This window comes from Manacus vitellinus, unplaced genomic scaffold (genome assembly GCF_001715985.3).
Source record: "Manacus vitellinus isolate BGI_N305 unplaced genomic scaffold, ASM171598v3 scaffold_1_pilon, whole genome shotgun sequence".
Taxonomy (NCBI): domain Eukaryota; kingdom Metazoa; phylum Chordata; class Aves; order Passeriformes; family Pipridae; genus Manacus; species Manacus vitellinus.
This window is the reverse complement of record NW_021939396.1, coordinates 8,088,151-8,105,899: the sequence shown is the minus strand read 5'-3', so window position 1 is coordinate 8,105,899 and position 17,749 is coordinate 8,088,151. Positions and strand designations below refer to the sequence as shown.

The 17,749-nt window shown below is 39.0% G+C and overlaps 1 protein-coding gene across 1 annotated transcript in view; it reads right to left on the bottom strand.

Annotated features, from left to right (window-relative positions):
• Positions 1-445: 445 nt before the first annotated feature.
• The window catches only part of ADCY8 (adenylate cyclase 8), a 126,917-nt gene continuing 109,613 nt past the window's right edge, over positions 446-17,749 (bottom strand). Inside the window, exons 13-17 of the mRNA XM_029959425.1 lie at positions 14,194-14,352; positions 10,190-10,336; positions 4,757-4,849; positions 2,498-2,612; positions 446-1,022 (exon numbers count right to left, since the gene is read on the bottom strand). Of these exons, the coding sequence (XP_029815285.1) occupies positions 535-1,022; positions 2,498-2,612; positions 4,757-4,849; positions 10,190-10,336; positions 14,194-14,352 (1,002 nt within the window). The 3' untranslated portion in view covers positions 446-534. The remainder of the gene's footprint in view (positions 1,023-2,497; positions 2,613-4,756; positions 4,850-10,189; positions 10,337-14,193; positions 14,353-17,749) is intronic.

The following is a 17,749-nucleotide window of genomic DNA, read 5'->3' as shown; positions in this document are numbered from 1 at the left end:
TTCATCTCGTCTCCCAGATCCTCACATCTGGGCAGATAACATGCCTTAGAATTCTTTGGCTGTATGGTCTAGGTTTTCCCTGTTGTTATGGGGACCAGGCAACTAGCTTAGATGTGTATAAATTTATTTGAAGGCAACTGAGGGCGAGAAGAACCTACTCAATTTGCTTTTGCTTTGCTTTCATCTGAAAAGTGTGGGCAGTATTCCCTCCTTTTGCCATCACTAACTCCCTACACAATTCATGTTCTAAATCCCTCCTACCAGGGTTTTATTCTTGTGCCTTTCTGCAGGTAGCTGACACAGCAGAGTGGTGGCCTACGGCTACTGCTTCTGGACATTCAGAGGCTAACCACGGCTGGTGGGGAGACATGCTGGCACCATTGTAAAAGTGTAGGAATTTGAATCTCATAGAAATATCACACCGGTAAAAAAATCACACTTCTTCTAAAAAAAATTAAACCCTTTTTATTTGTATATTTATTTTTATATATAAAAGAAATAATAATTAAAAAAAAAGAACACAAACAATGCTGATTATGGCAATTCAGTTTTGTCAGCCCCCTCTGCCTGGGCTGCTGCCTCAGATCCACCGGGAGTGAGCAAAGTCCTCCGGTTGTAATGTCCTTTTATGATTCCAGAGTTATTGTTCTCATTAAGGATTTGTTTCTGTTTTTGCCTGTTAAGAGACTGTACAAGTCCTAATACAACGGCTGCTAATGAATACTGTCCAGTCAGTTTTCTTGGTTGTAAGATTAAAGGATTTGGTTGTACTCTTCCTAGAAGAAAATATGTTTTAATTTTTCCTTCCTGTTCACTGATACCTTTGACATAAATCTCTCCTCGGTAGTCGAAGGCAAATCCCCGGTCCTTCAGGATCAGATACGTTTCTTCAGGCACTTGTATTCTGTCACTAACACCTGTGCTGTCCATTCGACTGGCTAAATTAACTGTTTTGCCCCAGATGTCGTATTGGGGTTTCTTAGCACCGATAACTCCAGCTACGACAGAGCCATGGCTAATCCCTAATAACAAATAAAAAAAAAAAATTTGAGAAGATAAATGGTTATACAAGGATGGTTAAAGACCATATTTGCTCTTAGGAACCAGATGAAGACTGGTTCAGATACACTTATCTCTGAGGTTAAGGAAGAAGTGTATATATAAAGAAACTAAGGGGAAAAAAAAGCTGGAAAAGCTACACACAAAAAGTGATATCCACAGGGTTATTTTATAGGACATCTATGTCAATGGAATCATATCACTTATGTGTCATCTGTATTGTGCACATTATTATCAAAGTTCCTGCAAACTTATTCTCACATAGTAGGAAAGATTTCTCTGGAAGGATCTTTCTGCCTTGTTGAAGGCAACCTTGTTAGTGTTATACAGCCAGGAAATTACATTCTTATGTTCGATGAAGTGAAAATATTAAAGCATTCTATGAAGTTATATAATGACTGTATCTTGTAAGATTGTTGCATAAATTCCAGACAAGCAATAACTAGTTTTTTTCTGTAGCAGTGATTTAAACATATATTTAGTGAGACTGTAAGACACATCTCTGGAAAAAGGGTTTTAGTTTCTTAGGGTTTTTTAAAAAGATTTTTTTTAAATGGTCATAGAAATATTTCCAAAGAGTGTTGTATTCACGCTCTATTAAATCTTTGCAAGTGATCCACACTTATTAAGAGTGGATGCCTGTTCCCTGAGAAATCTTGGGAACTGAGAGTTTTGCATTCAAAACTGTTAGGAAGTGCAGATCAGATAGTGGTGCTGTGACCCTCCATGCTGTGACTGCTGAATATACTTCTGATTCTCTATGGCAGGGTTGTAAATGACATGTTTCTTCCATGCGGTTTTTGGCTTTGGCCAGTGATCCAATCAGCATGAGAAGATTTACATCTTCAGATTTACTCCTTCTATGTGCCATATATCCATTGTTTCATGTCCCATTCCACTAGCCATCCAAGACATCCCATCCAGGATAGTAGCTCCCTATCACAGCGATTCAGAGCTGCTGCCACTGGCCAGATTGGAACTGAAATTCAATTTTTGTGCAAAACTAAAGTACTACTCTCAGGGTTTAAAAGAAACTACCTCTACCCCTTTACTGAAGAAGAATCCTAGACAGGGAAATTAATTAGAGACTGTGTAAGTATCAATCCTGGGGCTAGGTCTGAGCTGTTCAGATCACTTTCTGTGTTATATCTACGGTCTCTTGCCCAGACTTGATAAAGACAGTAGCTTAACTACTCTTCCCACTCAGTTCACTGAAACTTTGAACTCCTGCAATCCCAAGTCAGAGCCAATATTATGCAAATAGAGTACTTTTGGTTTCTGATTTTGCCTAGGATGAAGTCAGTTTGAAAACAGAGGATTACGTATTTGGACTCTCCTAAACTGTACACATCCATGCATTGCTCCTGGAGTGCACTCTTTGGAGTCAGCTCCTTGCAGACAAAACCCCATTTAATTCTTGTGTTTGAACCATGCTTACCAATACGGAGTTCAAAGTTGTTAAATGAATGCTTGTTGATCTCCTGTATGCTTTCATTCAGAGCTATGGAGAAGTCAGCCAGGGCACACAAATGCCCCCATTTGTCTTCACATTGCTGAGGAAGAAGTTATAGACCAATATGTTAGAAATGTTTTGCATTTGCCCACCCATCCCTACCAAGTGCCAAGTAAATTAATTTGGAATCTATGAGAACAGCCTCAACATACTAGATCCAAGAGAGGTAGGGTGTTATTAATGGTAATGCTTCCCATTTATCTTACAACACTTGCATACCTGGATAGAGAGAAGCTTGGTGTAAAATACCAAATAAAGTGACTTCCTGTCAACAATCTCACAGACAATCATGAGAATTAAAAAGCCATGTGAAATCTATCTAAGGCTGAGAAAGAGGATTGAGATAGCTCAGGTGCAAGGGTCAAAAACTAGCGAGAACCAGAGATGACCCATGTAAGCAAGAGGTAGAGCGAAAGAAGTGAAAGATGTGATTCTCCTTTGCGGAAACTGTCACCCAGGAAAAGCACCAATTCCAGTGCTCTCAGGGATGGAACCATGACAGAACAACAGGGAAAGCCAAGTAACCTGGGTCCAGTTAAGGGAGAGATAAAAGGCTCTTCTGTAGCTTCTTAATCACCTTTGCTTAGGGCAGTCAAGTCACTTCCTGCTCTTTCCCCTACATTTCGATTCCTACAGGGCAGTCAATATACAGATGTGGACCAGCAGTGGATTTTGGTCTTTCCAGAACACAAACAGAGCAGATAACGGGGCAGGGATTCTCAAGAGAGGCAGTGGAGTAAGGAACAACTGTGGATTTGGCCCAATGATGGTGTGATATCATGTCATCTTCTCTGAAGCAAGGTAATTCTTTCTTCAAATGTCCAGTTTTTAGTTCAAAGTCTCTCTATGGATCATGCAGTCCAGCTCTTTGCAGTTTTCATCATCCTCAGTGTTGAACCTCTCTCTGGCATCACCCTGTTCTTTTCACACTGTGCTCAGGCTTTGTCCTCAACCTCATTCTGATTGCAGCCCTGCAACCTCCCTCAGCAGCCTACACTTCTTAGATGCTGATAAGGTGGCAGACATATATGTATGAAGACAGGTATATCTCAAACATACTTTAAAATTCCATTAAGGTCTTCTTTTTACCTCCCTCAAGAATCAAAAGAAGAGGTCAGGAGCCATGTAGCTATAACCAGCTACCTTCCTGATGTTCAGTCCTTCTCTGCCCATCTGTACACAGAAGCATTTTGACTTGGAACAATCAACAGTCCCATGCATGTCTAGTTTTGTAGATTTCTAGCTGTCAGCATCACTTGTTACTCTGTAGGTGGGAATGATCAGCTAGTTACACTCCATGTGTTTTATAATGTATTCTAGAAAAACAATGGAAAAGTTCTAGTTTATAAAGCTCTTGCTAATCTGGCTTCTGCTTTTCTGGCAGTTGTGATCATCGTGGGCAGATCTGATTCCCAATCTGGGACTGATCCAGGGCAGCGCACCTCTTTTGTGATGCTCATCCCTGGGGAGAGGCACCAGTTGCCAAAAAGACAGATTTGAGCAACAGCCAACTTCTCACTGGATGTGTTTTAGAGCCTCATCTAACTCCTTTGGAGACCCTGTTTCCAGGCAAGTTCTTGTGTGGAATTAATAATGTATTTCTCTCATCTGACTTATCTGAGGTTTATGGCTGTGACTGTGTATGTGTCCTCTGTGACTGATTTCCTCCTCAGCTTGCTTTGCTTGTTCTTCAGTTGAATTGATGGTCTGCTTTCTTTCTGATGTATAGTTATTGTGCTGTCTGTAGATAAGCTATGTCACAAAACAGTACAAATGCAGCATTACACTTGCATAAGGATGCTGTCAGTTAATAGATCCTCTCTCTTCATCAATTGTTGGAGGTTGTCAGTCATGTTCCAGTCTGAGTTACAGTGATGACTTTAGAGTATTTCTGAAGATATAGATAGACCTGATCTAGATTCATATTGGTGTGATTGAAAGGAAGTTTTTTTTCTACTATAAACCTAAATTTGAGGAAAGAATCCATATGGTTCTTGTTTCAAGCAGAAGATGGCATTTCAATTCATCAAGAAGTGCAACTATTGTCTGCCAGAAGCCCCAAATGTCTATTTTATTTTAGCCAAAACAGCTTTATGAGCAACACAAAGATAACACTAATATTTTTCGATATGAATGGTTAGATGAATCACAAGCTTTGCTTTTTAAAGAAAACTATTCTCTTACCTGTTTTTCAGGTGATAATCCTGACACAGCCATGTATGTGCTGCCAATTGTTTTAATTTTTTCAATATCTTGAAATCTCTCTTCACCTAGTAACTAACACATATGTAAAAAAAAAAACCTGTTACTTTTGTAATTATTAACACAAAATACTTATACAGGTATGAAAATGAATCTTTACGCTTGTGGTATTTTCCATTTGGGTTCTGGGACACACTCATCTGGGCCTTTGCAACATCACCTACTCACAGAGTGCATTCAAGCTAAATTGTGCTGTTTGGTAAATCCCATAATGGCTAATGTAAGACATACATATTCCAGCTTAACATAAATGCATCTGAGTCCTGCATTTCCTGAGGTATGATCACTGATTATTCGTGAAGACAAACTCTGTGTATGTATGTGTGAATAGAAGAAGATTTGATCACTTAAAAGTGTTCTTAAAACTCTTTTGGAGGAACTCAGTTTGCAAATTAAGTGCTGCTACAGCAACAATTCAGGTGATGAGACCAGTGTCCAAGGCCAGGCTGGATGAGGCTCTGAGCAACCTGGTCTAGTGGAAGGTGTCCCTGCCCATGGCAGGAGGATTGGAACTAGTTGATCTTTAAGGTCCCTTCAACCTAAACCATTCTATGATTCTATGGGTGTTAAGTAGGTATAAAGAACTTGAGAATCTGGAAAAGGAAGAATAAATTTAGTCTAGTGACTGAAGCACTGAGTGAAGTGAGAGTGACAGTTTGGTCCCTATTCCAAGTCTATATTTATGGCTTAACATAAGATTTTCATGGAATAGAAACCAGTCTTACATTCCTTGAAAGACCTAAGCAGAGTTCAGGATGTGGACTCAATCAATGACAATAGACTGTGGTACATGGCCATTAGTCATCTCATCACAGGCTTTTAAAATGTTTATTGCTGATGTTAATGCCAAATACTCCTGGGATCTGTGATAAACTGTGTGGTATCTAATGAATGCAGGTATCAATATGGTTAGCAAATTCTGGGCAGAAAAAAATCTGTTCACAAAGTAAAGGAATTTCAAACTTTCAGTTCTAAAGTCTCCATTGTGGTTTAAATGAAAAAAAAAGTCTTTCTGTGGTCAGGCAAAAATTTAATGAAATATTTCCCCCTTATTTTTCATACACTGTTGTGCATTCTTTTTCCATTCTGTGGGTTGGAATTTCCTGTCTATTAAGGGGATTATTTAATTCAAAGGGAGAAACATACCAAAGGCATAACATGAAATATCCCCTGCCATTGAACTAACCACAGTGTACGTCAGCTGGAGCGCTGGGGTCTTGGAAGCTTTGCTGTTCATGTGCAGATATTGCACCATCTGTCTCTAATGGGAGGCTGCTCAGCACTGAGCAGAGGGAATACAAAGCCATATGGTTAATGGCTCCCATCCAAGCCAGGAAACTCCGAAAACTTGACCTGCTTCTCATTTTTCTTCAAACTGCCAGAAAAGCCCATGATGTACCTTTCCCTCCTACAAGGGCAGCCCTTCCAACTGCTCTCTTAAAGATCATTTCTCGCAGCTCTGCCTTTATGAGCAGTCTGAGAGCACCAGGTGTGTGGGCAAGGGGAGAAAAGAGTCTTAGATGAAAACAGTCTATATTTTCATTTCCTCATGGTTGCTGGAAGTAACAGCAAACAGAACACTAATTTAAAACGTATAATAAATATCTAAAATTACTCTTTTTAAGGAAGAAGGAAACTATTGTCTGTGAGATAATTTAGAAGAAATGATCTCAGGTTGTCTTTTTACCCCTTGTTCATTATTGTTCCAAATCTCTTTTTTTTCCCCCTTGCTATATCTGGCCTGTTCAATAGCTTCTTTCCTTCTTCAAATAACAATCTATTTACCAATTACTTTCTTCACAGTATTACAGGTCGATGGATTTTGGTATTGGGGAAAGGTATTCCAACTCAGTCTTAAATCAGCTGCTATTTGCTGCATTTTAAATAGGCTGCTAATTTACCACAATAGTCCAGGGAACATTTTCAAACACTAGAATGTGATTTGTGCCTTAAAAGCTTGATGCTACAGTTCTTGCACAGCCAAGGTTGTAGGGAGCTCAGACCTGGGATAACATGTACAAGATAGTAAAAAAAAGAATATTCCAGGACATGGCACACAACTGAAGGGTAATCGAAGGAAATCTGAAAACAGGATCTAGTGTTCTGTTGAAACCTCTACTTGTGGCAACATAATATATTAATAGCTGTTGTCATATTCATTATGTAAATCACTGCAGGATAAAGAAAATGTGAGGAAAAAACCCCAACTGTGAACAAGAAAACTCCTATTAAAGCACAAATCCCAACTGTAACATTAAGAGACATAAATGATAGATTAAAAAGGCTAGAAAGAATATTACATTTTAAAAGAAATCCTTCAAGACTTGTGATTTCAGGAGAAATGCTCCAATGTTAATTTTTGGTCCAACTTCTCTAAGACTTTAGCCTTGTATGTGTCTTAAGACTACAGTCATACAAAAAATAGGTAATTATAAAAGTAGATTTTCGATGTTCATATTTGTTTCTTTTTGTCAGTCCAGAAACCAGCACCTCCAATTCTGCCTCAGCTGAGAGGAAAACTGGATAACTTGGAAATGAAAAGATTTGTGAACCGTGAGGGAAAAACCCCTGAGTGGAGGCAGTCCTCTGAGAAGAGTCAACCACCTACTCTCCAAGACTGACTTTTGGACCATGTTCCCCCAGCTCCCTAAGAAACACCCAATCACAAGCTGACTGCTCCGTGGGCACCTACCCCATGCAGTTTTCAGTGGCAGGTTCTGTTCCACCATTCACTATTTTTTGTTTGACTGGCTTTGTCCAACATAGATCCATTACGTGGAAAGCAAAATAACAGATCCAGACTGTAACCCCACTGTTTTGCCGTAACAAGGAAAACCCTCTAAATAGAAGAAATAAGATTTCCTTATTTTCCAGCTTTCCTTCTTTTGCACCTATCACATTTTCCAAGCCAGAAATTTGTATTTTTTCAATTTGTTTCAATTTGTATTTTTACCTCTCCTTTCATTCAGAAACATCATCCTGGCCCTATGGACAGGTCATCCTTAATACTATTATCTCGGTGATGAAAAGAGGGGACTCGCAGTGTAGAATCTGATTTGAGCTTAGGAACTGAATTCAGTTGTCTAAACATGTATGTCTAGTGTGATCTAGAGCACACTTTCCTCCAAAACCTCCAATGGCTTGCTCTAGAACAACATGAGTTTTCCGGTAATGCAGCATGGCAGCTGAAATCCCGTGTTGCTTTCTCAAATCAGGATTTGTAAATGGCACCAGGTGCCCATGTCTTACACTCCTGTGCTTTCTACATTACGGTATCTCTACAGAGGTGTTCACATGATGCTGAGGAACAAAGTTTTCCCATGGGTCACAGGCATGTTCTGCTCTCAGTCTGCACATGTGTATTTTGCTTCCCGGACTGTATCGAGACAGCAGAAAATCTTGGCAAAGAGCGTAATGAAAAAAAGGAATAGCAACGTCATGTAGTGTCAGTCAATAGTTACATGGAAACCTAGATAGCCCTGAATGCCCAGAATGCCTTCTGGTTCATTTTCCATGGGTATCATTACTCCCTTGAGTTGCTTTTCTGGCATATCACCTTACACATTGCTTAGGCAGAATAAACTAATGACAAGACCATGCTGCAAGTAGGTTAGCAGTCAGCAGGGGATCACATAATTTCATTTAATACTCATACCAAGAACATACCTATTATTCAACAAAACATGTCTGGGACATAATACAGTCCCTAATTAGGTCCTTTATTAATTACAGAGCCGGTGTTAGGGGCCTGAAAGTAATATTGCGTTAAGGTTTTGATGAAAACCTTTTCTTCAGTAATCGCCGCAGCAACAATGGAATTTTATTGTGAAGATTGCGTGAACGTGCATGACAAAATATCTTAATGGAAAGACTATTGCCATGAATTAATTTAAGTTTGAGCAGTAATCATTTTAATCAGATCTGGAAAGAAAAACAAAGCTATTAATCAAGAAGCATGCTGACAGCTGTGCAAGATCTTGGAGGTAAGAAGTGGGTATTTATATCCATAGGGAAAGCAGTGCACGAGCTTAGCAGGTGACAGAGTTCTTTTCATAGGAGACTAATTTTGTTCTTTACTAAAATCCACAGGAATACATTCCCTGTGAATTCTTCTATTTCTCACTGATAGTTTTAGTATTGCACCAATTATAAGGATAAACTCTTAATTTCAGTGTCTCTCAGAGTTTGGTGATCTTAACCCTGGTTTTATGAGCAGCCACTCTATGAACGTGCCCAGGATAAGGAGTCACAGACCAACGGTTCCACATTTTCCCCTTCCCTGTTCTATCTAGACCATTCCAGTCTGGCACACAGATGCAATCTCACTGATAAGTAGAGATGGTTCAAATTCTGTTTCTACTACTCAGGAAGCTGAGGAGGGCTACACACTCCTGAAAACTGCTTGCAGTGTATAGGTTAAAATTCCCTATGCCAGGTAATTTTGGCAGCATTTTTGCACCCTTCCTGGTTTTGAAGTTTTTTCAAAGCTCTTCGTTGGTCGATGCTTTGTGTCTTTTCTCAGTTCCTCTTGGGCTCCTTGCAAGGCTTGAAACCACCTGTCTAAACTTCCTTACTAAATAGTTAGCAGAGTATGCAATACTTAGTATGCAAATTCCTCCTTACTTACCAGGTTTCCTTTACTTCCACCTAGCAATAGCTACATTGGGAATCTGACTCTTTTTCTCCAGTTTATCTTATCCCTTCCTCAGCTCCTTTTCTGAAATTACCTGGACAGGATACCTAAATAAATTCTTTTTCCTTTTTGTCTCCATTAAAAATAAAATAAATTCCCTTCACCTCTGAATTCCTAAGTAAAACAAGCAGCTTTACTTCATTTACCTCTCTAAAATCCCTGACCAGACAATTCTCTTCAGTTAATATATCACCACCACCTTTCATTCTCTACCCAACATTTGCTTCTGTGCTTCACATTTAACTTGGCACTATCTTACCTTTAGCATTCATTGAGTCCATTCAAACAATACCTTCAAAACAACATTTTTATCTGTTTGCTTTTAGACCACTATTTTCCAGAACTGCTGAAATATGTTCATACTTATTTCTTCTACAGAACTAAGGCATTTTCTTCTTCTAGTTACCCAGATCTGTGCTTTTACTTATGAATGTTTACACTCAAGTATTGCTTTCAGCCTCTATCTCACTAGGTCATTCAGACCAATGTTTGGCAAGATGAATGGCATAAAAACAAACCAGACAATTTTAATTGGAGCAAAAATAAAATCAGTCAATTATTGGAAGCAAAATAATTACTAAATTTGATAATTTAGGATGAGATATTTTATATTTTGGAACTCACTGTTTAAGCACTATCAGGTTTTCTCTAGCTGGTATTACCTCATCAAAGTCTGCAATGATTTCATTCAGCAAGCGCAGACATTCTACTCCTTGGTTATTCATCTCAGTCTGGGAATAAAAGTCAGCAAATCCAGGAATAGAAGCAAACATCACACCAACAGCATCATAGGACTGAGAGTATAATTCCTAAAAGAACAATGAAGAATGATGAATAAAGTGGTAACATAGGGAAAAAGTGTAATTAGCTGCAATTAAAATAGTTCTGTTACTTTCTCCATGCATAATACCTTAATATCTGATGTTGGCATTAGTGTATGAAGTGTTAGCCAAGTTCAACAGGATGAGGCTGACAGCTCTTATGTTTTTATTGCAGATTGTGGACAGGGTTTGCCCTTTCTTTGAAAGCCTGCTCCTTCTGCTTCTCAGGTCAAGGGGCTACACCAGCAAAAATGAAATAGAAATTTCCCTTTTAATTTATAAGGGGAATGACTTGAAGAAATGAAGGATTCATTTGCAAGTATGAATACCAAATAACCGAACACTTAGACAAGTAAAAGGAACCTAATGTTTGCTATTTATTATTGTTTAAGTCTGTCTCAAACTTTTGTAATTGACAATATATTTATAAATTTATTTATTGACGGGGATAAGATGGGAGCACTTAAAATGTCTAATATGATGTCTTTATAAAAAATACTCTCAGTAACCACATTTTCTGGTGGATATTTTGTACTTCAAACTACTGCAGCTCTTTACAAGTTTGTTTATTCACAGGTTTCAGAGAGCCCTTACTATCTGGTAAACTGGGGTTCTTGTAAGGTGACTATGAAGCTATTTGGTTGCCTGACTCCTGGAGATGTTCCTGCTAATAGGGTTTGAAAGGAGAGAGAAACAGAAGTGAGGGTAGTAGTAGAGTTACTGGGGACAGAAAGCAGCTTATAAAGGATCAGTCACAGGAGGCTATTAGGACAAAGTATGCCCTGGAATAAGCTCCCGCTTACATTATTCATATAATTCACTCTGGTACTGACTAACAGATGGAGGGCTTTGTGCCATTACCTGTGTGAAAATGTGGACAGTTCTTCTCTGAACTAAAGCTAATTTTTAGGAACAAATTAATTTCAACTTTAAAAATGCCAAGGGCAGAGCTTCACAGTAACTCCTGGTAATATACCACTACCATATGCACTCTCCTTTGTTGATTTTTTTCCCAAGATTGAATTTCCATAGTTTTACCCAATGGTGGACACTTCCATTTCTGTTTTGGGACTTTTCTCATGCCATTCTAACCTGAAGTACTTTTTTCTCAATGTTCTTGGTAATGGCTTTAAAAAATTTTGGCGCTTTGGTCTTATATTAAAAAGATTTACTGTTGGTTGCCTTACACTTGATGTGAACACTTCAGGCTCTTCTTCCTTCATTCTGCTTCTCCCTAGAAAAGCATCCTGAATCCCAGGCCTGCACTTTAATATGCCATTAATGCTGCTACTTAGCTGGGCTCTTTAACAAAGCGTCCCACAATAAAAGTGGAGAAATTTTTCCAGTTTGCGAAGTCCCTGCAAAGCTTTGATTGAGAAAACACAATTGATTCCTTTCCTGCCCTTACACTGTCTTTCATGGAAGAAAATCTTCAGGGTTGTGGAGGCCACACTCTAAGGACACTCTTATTCCCTTTTGTGGGTATAGAGAAAGATAATACACAAATTAGTTTGTGGCTGTTTATGGAAGATTTGACAATATGTGCTAGGAGAAGCACGGACACACTCAGGCATACTCTTTCCTCAGATCATGAAGATAGAAAACAACTGGCTGAGCCTTCAGCTGCTCTGGTTTTCTATTTTTGGTAAGAAGCATCAAGGCAGAAATAATACATCCATGAGAAAATGCTACAGTACACATTTGGGAATTCATTTTTTTGAGAGCAGAGAAATTAACTTAATGGCCAGACATGAACTGCAGGATTGATTGTACTGAAATCTGGTAGATGTTACAGTCTGCCAGCTCATGCATAAATCATCCACAAGTATAGTTACTCTGGAAATTGCCTTACAAAAAGCAGGGGTGGTGGAATTGAATTCAGTGGCAAATTACTGAAGCATCAGCAGTGAGCCATGGGGCATCTGCTTACTTCTGAAGATTATTATGCATGTGACTGTATGTGAATGAAAGTGTAAGATAAAAAACTTATTTCCTGAAAATCCATAATGCAGATATGCCAGAATACACTCTTGGTTGGTGTCAGGGTCTGCTCCATTTGCAATGAAACATTTTAACCTTGTTGCTTTCACACATACATTTTCTCATGTGCAGAGCAGTGTTTTTATGGCAGTTTAATACCCACGGAGTGTAAAATTTCTCAAGAGATTGATTTCTAAAGTGCCTTTTCTTGTAGCTTCTCACTACAAGAGAAGCTTCATCCTTCTCTAGGTGATACTTGAAATCAGAACACAATGATTCCTCATTGTGCAGTCTAATTTGTCTAGCTATGTCTATTTCCAAAATGTACAATCAGAAAATTGTGGCCTTGATGTCTTATTGCTGCATAATGAAAGATATGTCAGTTCTGGCAATGTGAATCTTGCAAAATACCTCCTCATTTTCTAAAAGATTATTCCAACATTATGTGAGAATATTCCAGTTTTATCATACAGTAGACTTTATTTACAGATAATATTATAATATGCATTTGCCTTATTTCAAATAAGAAGTAAGTGATTTACTGCTGCTTTCAGAAACAAATTCTGAACTTTCCTTTATACCTCTTCAAGCTTTGTCTTAGGAATATCCAGAGTCTCCTTTAACATGTTTTTCTTTGTGTGCTGCAAACACTTTTTAGGAACATAGCCACAAACTATGTTTCTGAAATGGGTGTTTTGTTAACTGCTATAAAGAGGTAATTCAGGGGCAATATGAAATGGCAAAAATGTCCTCTTGTGTCTGAAGATATGAGAGCCTCAGGTCTGTTGCTGCCTGTTGCACAGACTGCTTCCATAATCACCAGCAGGGCTCTTAATAGTACTTCTGCAACACTATTGTAAGTTTGCACAGACATTCTGTTAAATTCACATGTCGTTTCTATGAATAATAGATCTTCATAGACTCATAGGTTAGAAAGGACTTCTGAATGTCATTTAATACAGTTTTCTTTCAAAGCAGGGCCAACTAGGTCAAGCCTTTCATGGCCTTCTTCAGTTGAGGGCTGATCTAGGCTCTGTCTTCACAGAATCACAGGTTTGAATCACAGGTTTGAAGAGACCTCTGGAGGTCATCCAGTCCAACCCCCCACTGCCAAGGCATGGTCATCTAAAGCAGGTTACACAGGAATGCATCCAGGTGGGTTTTGAATGTCTCCAGAGAGGGAGAATCCATGACCTCCCTGGGCAGCCCGTTCCAGTGCTCTGTCACCCTCAATGTAAAAAAGTTCTCCCTCATGTCGTGGTGTAACTTCTTGTGTTTTAGGTAAGGCCACTGCTCCTTGTCTTGTTGCTGGGCAGTACCATAAAGAGTCTGGCATCATCCTCTTGGCATCCACCTTTGAGATATTATATACATTAATGAGATCCCCTCTCAGTCTTCTCCAGATTAAAGAGGCCCAGCTCCTGCAGTCTCTCTTCATAAGAGAGTTGCTCCAGACCTCTAATAATTTCTTCTCTATAAACACCCATTAGGTACTGAAAGACGAGAATGACATCGTCTTTCAGCATTTTGCTCTTAAAGTTGAACGATCCCAGGTCTGTCAGATTCTCCTCATATGTCATGTGCCCCAATTCCCTAATCATCTTGGTGACTGTCTGCTAGACTTGCTCTAGTAGATCCACATATTTCCTGCTGTTGAGTCTGAACATTGAAACATCAGTCCTGATGTGGCCCTAGAACCTTTATTTCAAAACATGAATTTTTTTTTTCAGTGTGAATCAGATACAAAATATTGGCAGTATTTGTGCAATAAATCCTATAGAGAACTAAGTTTCAACAATTTCCTAACAGATCTGCTTTTCTTTTACTAATTAAACAAAAATATCAGAAATAAAACTGACACATACTTCATTATCTCGATCCTTCTCCAGGAAGTGACGGGCAACATGGCTGGGTAAAATATTCCGTAGCATGTTTTCATTGTGCTCCCTCAGCTCCTTCATTTCATTGATTTCTTCTTTTGCTTGTACACGCCACAGAAAATCCAGCCTTGCTGTGTATTCGAGCTGTAGTTCCAGAAAGAAAAAAGAGACAAATATAAAGTAGAGATTGTATTGTCATCCTGGAAGGCTGCTTGTGCTTCAAGCTTCAGTGCTGCTGAAGATCTTTGGAAGCATTTGATTTATTTGCCAGAAAAAGAGGTTATTTCTTTGCCTTATGTACATTTAGAGTCACAGAGCAATCTTGGGTAAAATAATAATTGTCATATCATCGCTATGGTCAGTGGATAGAAAATGTCACAAAATTATTTTCCTTTTAAACACCTCTTTATTATTTAGATAATGGAGTCAGACAGGAGTTAAGGTATTGGCATATATTGGTATTGACATGAAATAAATATGTTCCCCTTTTCATATGTGTTTTCAAATTAAGTGAGTTTCATGACAAAATAGGACAAGGGTAATTCTAAACAACTGGCAGAGATGTCCTTGTCAAGGATAAGTATCTTTCAGCAAAGCTATATATAACAACCCAATGTACTTCCAAAGAGAACTTTCAAATCTGTGGCACCAAAATGACAGTTATACTGTCGGGACATGCAGTTATTTTCAACTTAAGTCTTCCAAAAAATAGTGGAAAACATGCTATTTGTCACCCCCTCAAATACTCTGTCCCTGATGTACTGTGGGACCAGAGCCTGCAATCACAGTTTAGTACACGGACAGTGGCAGTGCCTGATACCTTGCTACAAATTGAAGTTAAATGGTTTTCAGTGCTGTGTGTATGCAGAACAAAAGCTGTGCACAGCAGAGCTTATATATGCATACATATATATGCATTGTTTAGTTCTATATATGTATATAGGTGCATATTCATATATATATGAATGGCAACTGTCTGCTAGCTGAAGCAGGGAATATGTCAAAACATCATGTTGCTTGCCTGAGAGGCACATGTGTGTCAGTAACATGGACAAGACCAACACTGCCAGAACTCTTGTGCTTCACACTGAAGAAGAAGTTTTAAGCAGATTTTAAGGCAGCTGACACAAGAGGTGACTTATTAAGATACAGCATTATTGAAAATGATGAAAATATTCCTTCAGTCAGTAAACTGAAAGAGAAAATATATTCGTGAAGTTTGAGGTGCCCTAATACTAATAATACCCATCATAGAAACATATTATGCCAGCAAATAGATGAATTTTTACAATTTTGAGGGGCATCAAATGGTTTGTCAAGAGATTCTGGGATTAATGAATTTTTGGGGATATAATTCATGCACCAAACTGAAATAAAGGACAAACCTGCAGTGGGTGGGAGTGACTAAGAGGGGGTTCAGGCATTGTTTAGTGACTCATCTTGGTCACATATTTAAGTCAGCAGCAGTGATGAATGGTGAACTCTTCAAAAGAAAATGCAAAACACCTTGCAAGGGAGCTTATAGGTTGACTGTACTCCAGGGAGCTTTCTTTCCTAAAAGCTAAAAGTGACAGTGGTTTGATATAAACTTCCAAAGCCTGTATGCAACTTGGCAGTGATTTACTTGCCTCTGGGTGCTGTTAATACCTTTATAAACAGTCTCTTTTCTACTAATATGTTGATCTTCTATCTTGGGACCATTAATTCCCTTTATTAATGGCACCAGGGGCCCCTAGTGGTCTAGTGGTTAGGTTGCAGCACTCTCACCACTGCGACCCAGGTTCGATTCCCACTCAGAGTAAAATTCCCCTGGGCAGATGGAGCTCCTTCAGCCCTGTAAGGCCATCCATCTAAGAGAAGGTCACTCTGAACAAACCTACAGTCTGAGGACCTCGCTGCCACTGTCCAAGCTCGCTCGGCCCCGGCAGATGAACCTCAGGATTAAAGGGTGGGCTCAGTTCAGCGCACACTGTGTCTCACCTAAAAAATCCACTGCGCAGGCTCGAAGGGTTAATGACCTTTCCCAAATCTTCGCTCGTGAAGACTGGCCATACTAATGGCACCAAAAAAACCAGTACCTTTAAGAAAATTTTTCAGTATTTTTCAGTTTCCTTCCCACTTCCTTTTGTGCTAGAACACAGAGCTCATAGCAGATAACTGACTTTTATCTCTACCAACTAACTGAGAAGGGAAAGTTGACTATAATTTTGCAAGTTCTAAAGGTATTTTACAGATTGACTTGAAACAGGAGCTGCTGGTGGATTCTGAGTACTTTGATGCTTCAAGATATTTAATGCTACTCCAATAAGAGCTTTGCAAAAAATGATGGTACAGTTTTTCACAGCTGCTCTACAGGGAAATGTCACATCTCTAAGCCTAGCTCAGAATAGCAGCAGCTAATCTTTACATTTTAGATAATGTCATTCTGCTTATTTATGATCACATTGTAACATGAAATACTTTTCTTGCATCGTCAGTGGACTACCAAGATGACACTGTCAGCTCAGAGATAAACGTGTGCTACATATAAGGTTTAAAAATAGAAAATGTGAAGATACTTTGCTAAGTTCTTATATTTGCTAAGACTAACAAAATTATACGGTTGAGTTTTGAGCTTCTTGTTTGATTGTCTAAAGAAATATTCCTGGGCATAGTGGTGCCAATAAAAATGACTGCAACTTGAATCTCAAAATGTGTTTTCTTGCTCTATGAAACAACCCCAATTCCAATTGTGAGTGAAGAAAAAAGAAATGTATTACACAGGAAGCCTAACACTATGTCCACCACATGCTGCACAACCCACCCACTCCGTAAACAATTGCTACAGGCAAGGAAAGCACAAGGTAAGAATCAGAGTTTGAGTGGCAGTACATTCTTCCTTAGAGGAGGAGAAAAGAGAATTTACATCCCAAAGGGACACTTTCAATGACCAAAAAAATTTAACTCCAGATAAAACAAGCAAATATCCATTCTGAATGAATATAGAAAAGATAATGAAATAGAAGTCTGAATATGGAAAAGGTAATGAAAAATCTGAAGCATAATGCCAGAATTAGGAATGTCTTCCTCTTTTTTCATCTGGAGCAATTTCCTCTTCACATTTCCTCATTCCACCTCTTTTTCACAAGGATGAAGGAGGTTCAGAGGGTCATGCTTGTTTCAGATAAATTGCTGTGCAGAGAAGTCAGTCCTTCCTCCCTTCCACAAGGGTCTCATCATGGCTAGGCTTCGCGAACGAAGATTTGGGAAGGGCTCTACCCACATTTGTTGCAGGTGCATTGGTGGCTAAAAAGGCCAATATGAGACAGACATGTCCGGTTGCAAAAGGCACAGCAGAAAGACTCCTTAGATGGTATATTCTGCAGGGCACGATTCTTTCTGCATTGTCTTTTCTCCTCAAGGGTGATCCTGCGTGCTTTCTCAAAAGCATCAGCAGCGTTATAGATGGTGTGTCTCCAGGCCTCCCGATTAGAGTCCAAAGTAGACCAGTTATGGTAATCAATATGGCCCAGGCTGAGATGTTGTTTCAGGGAGTCCTTGT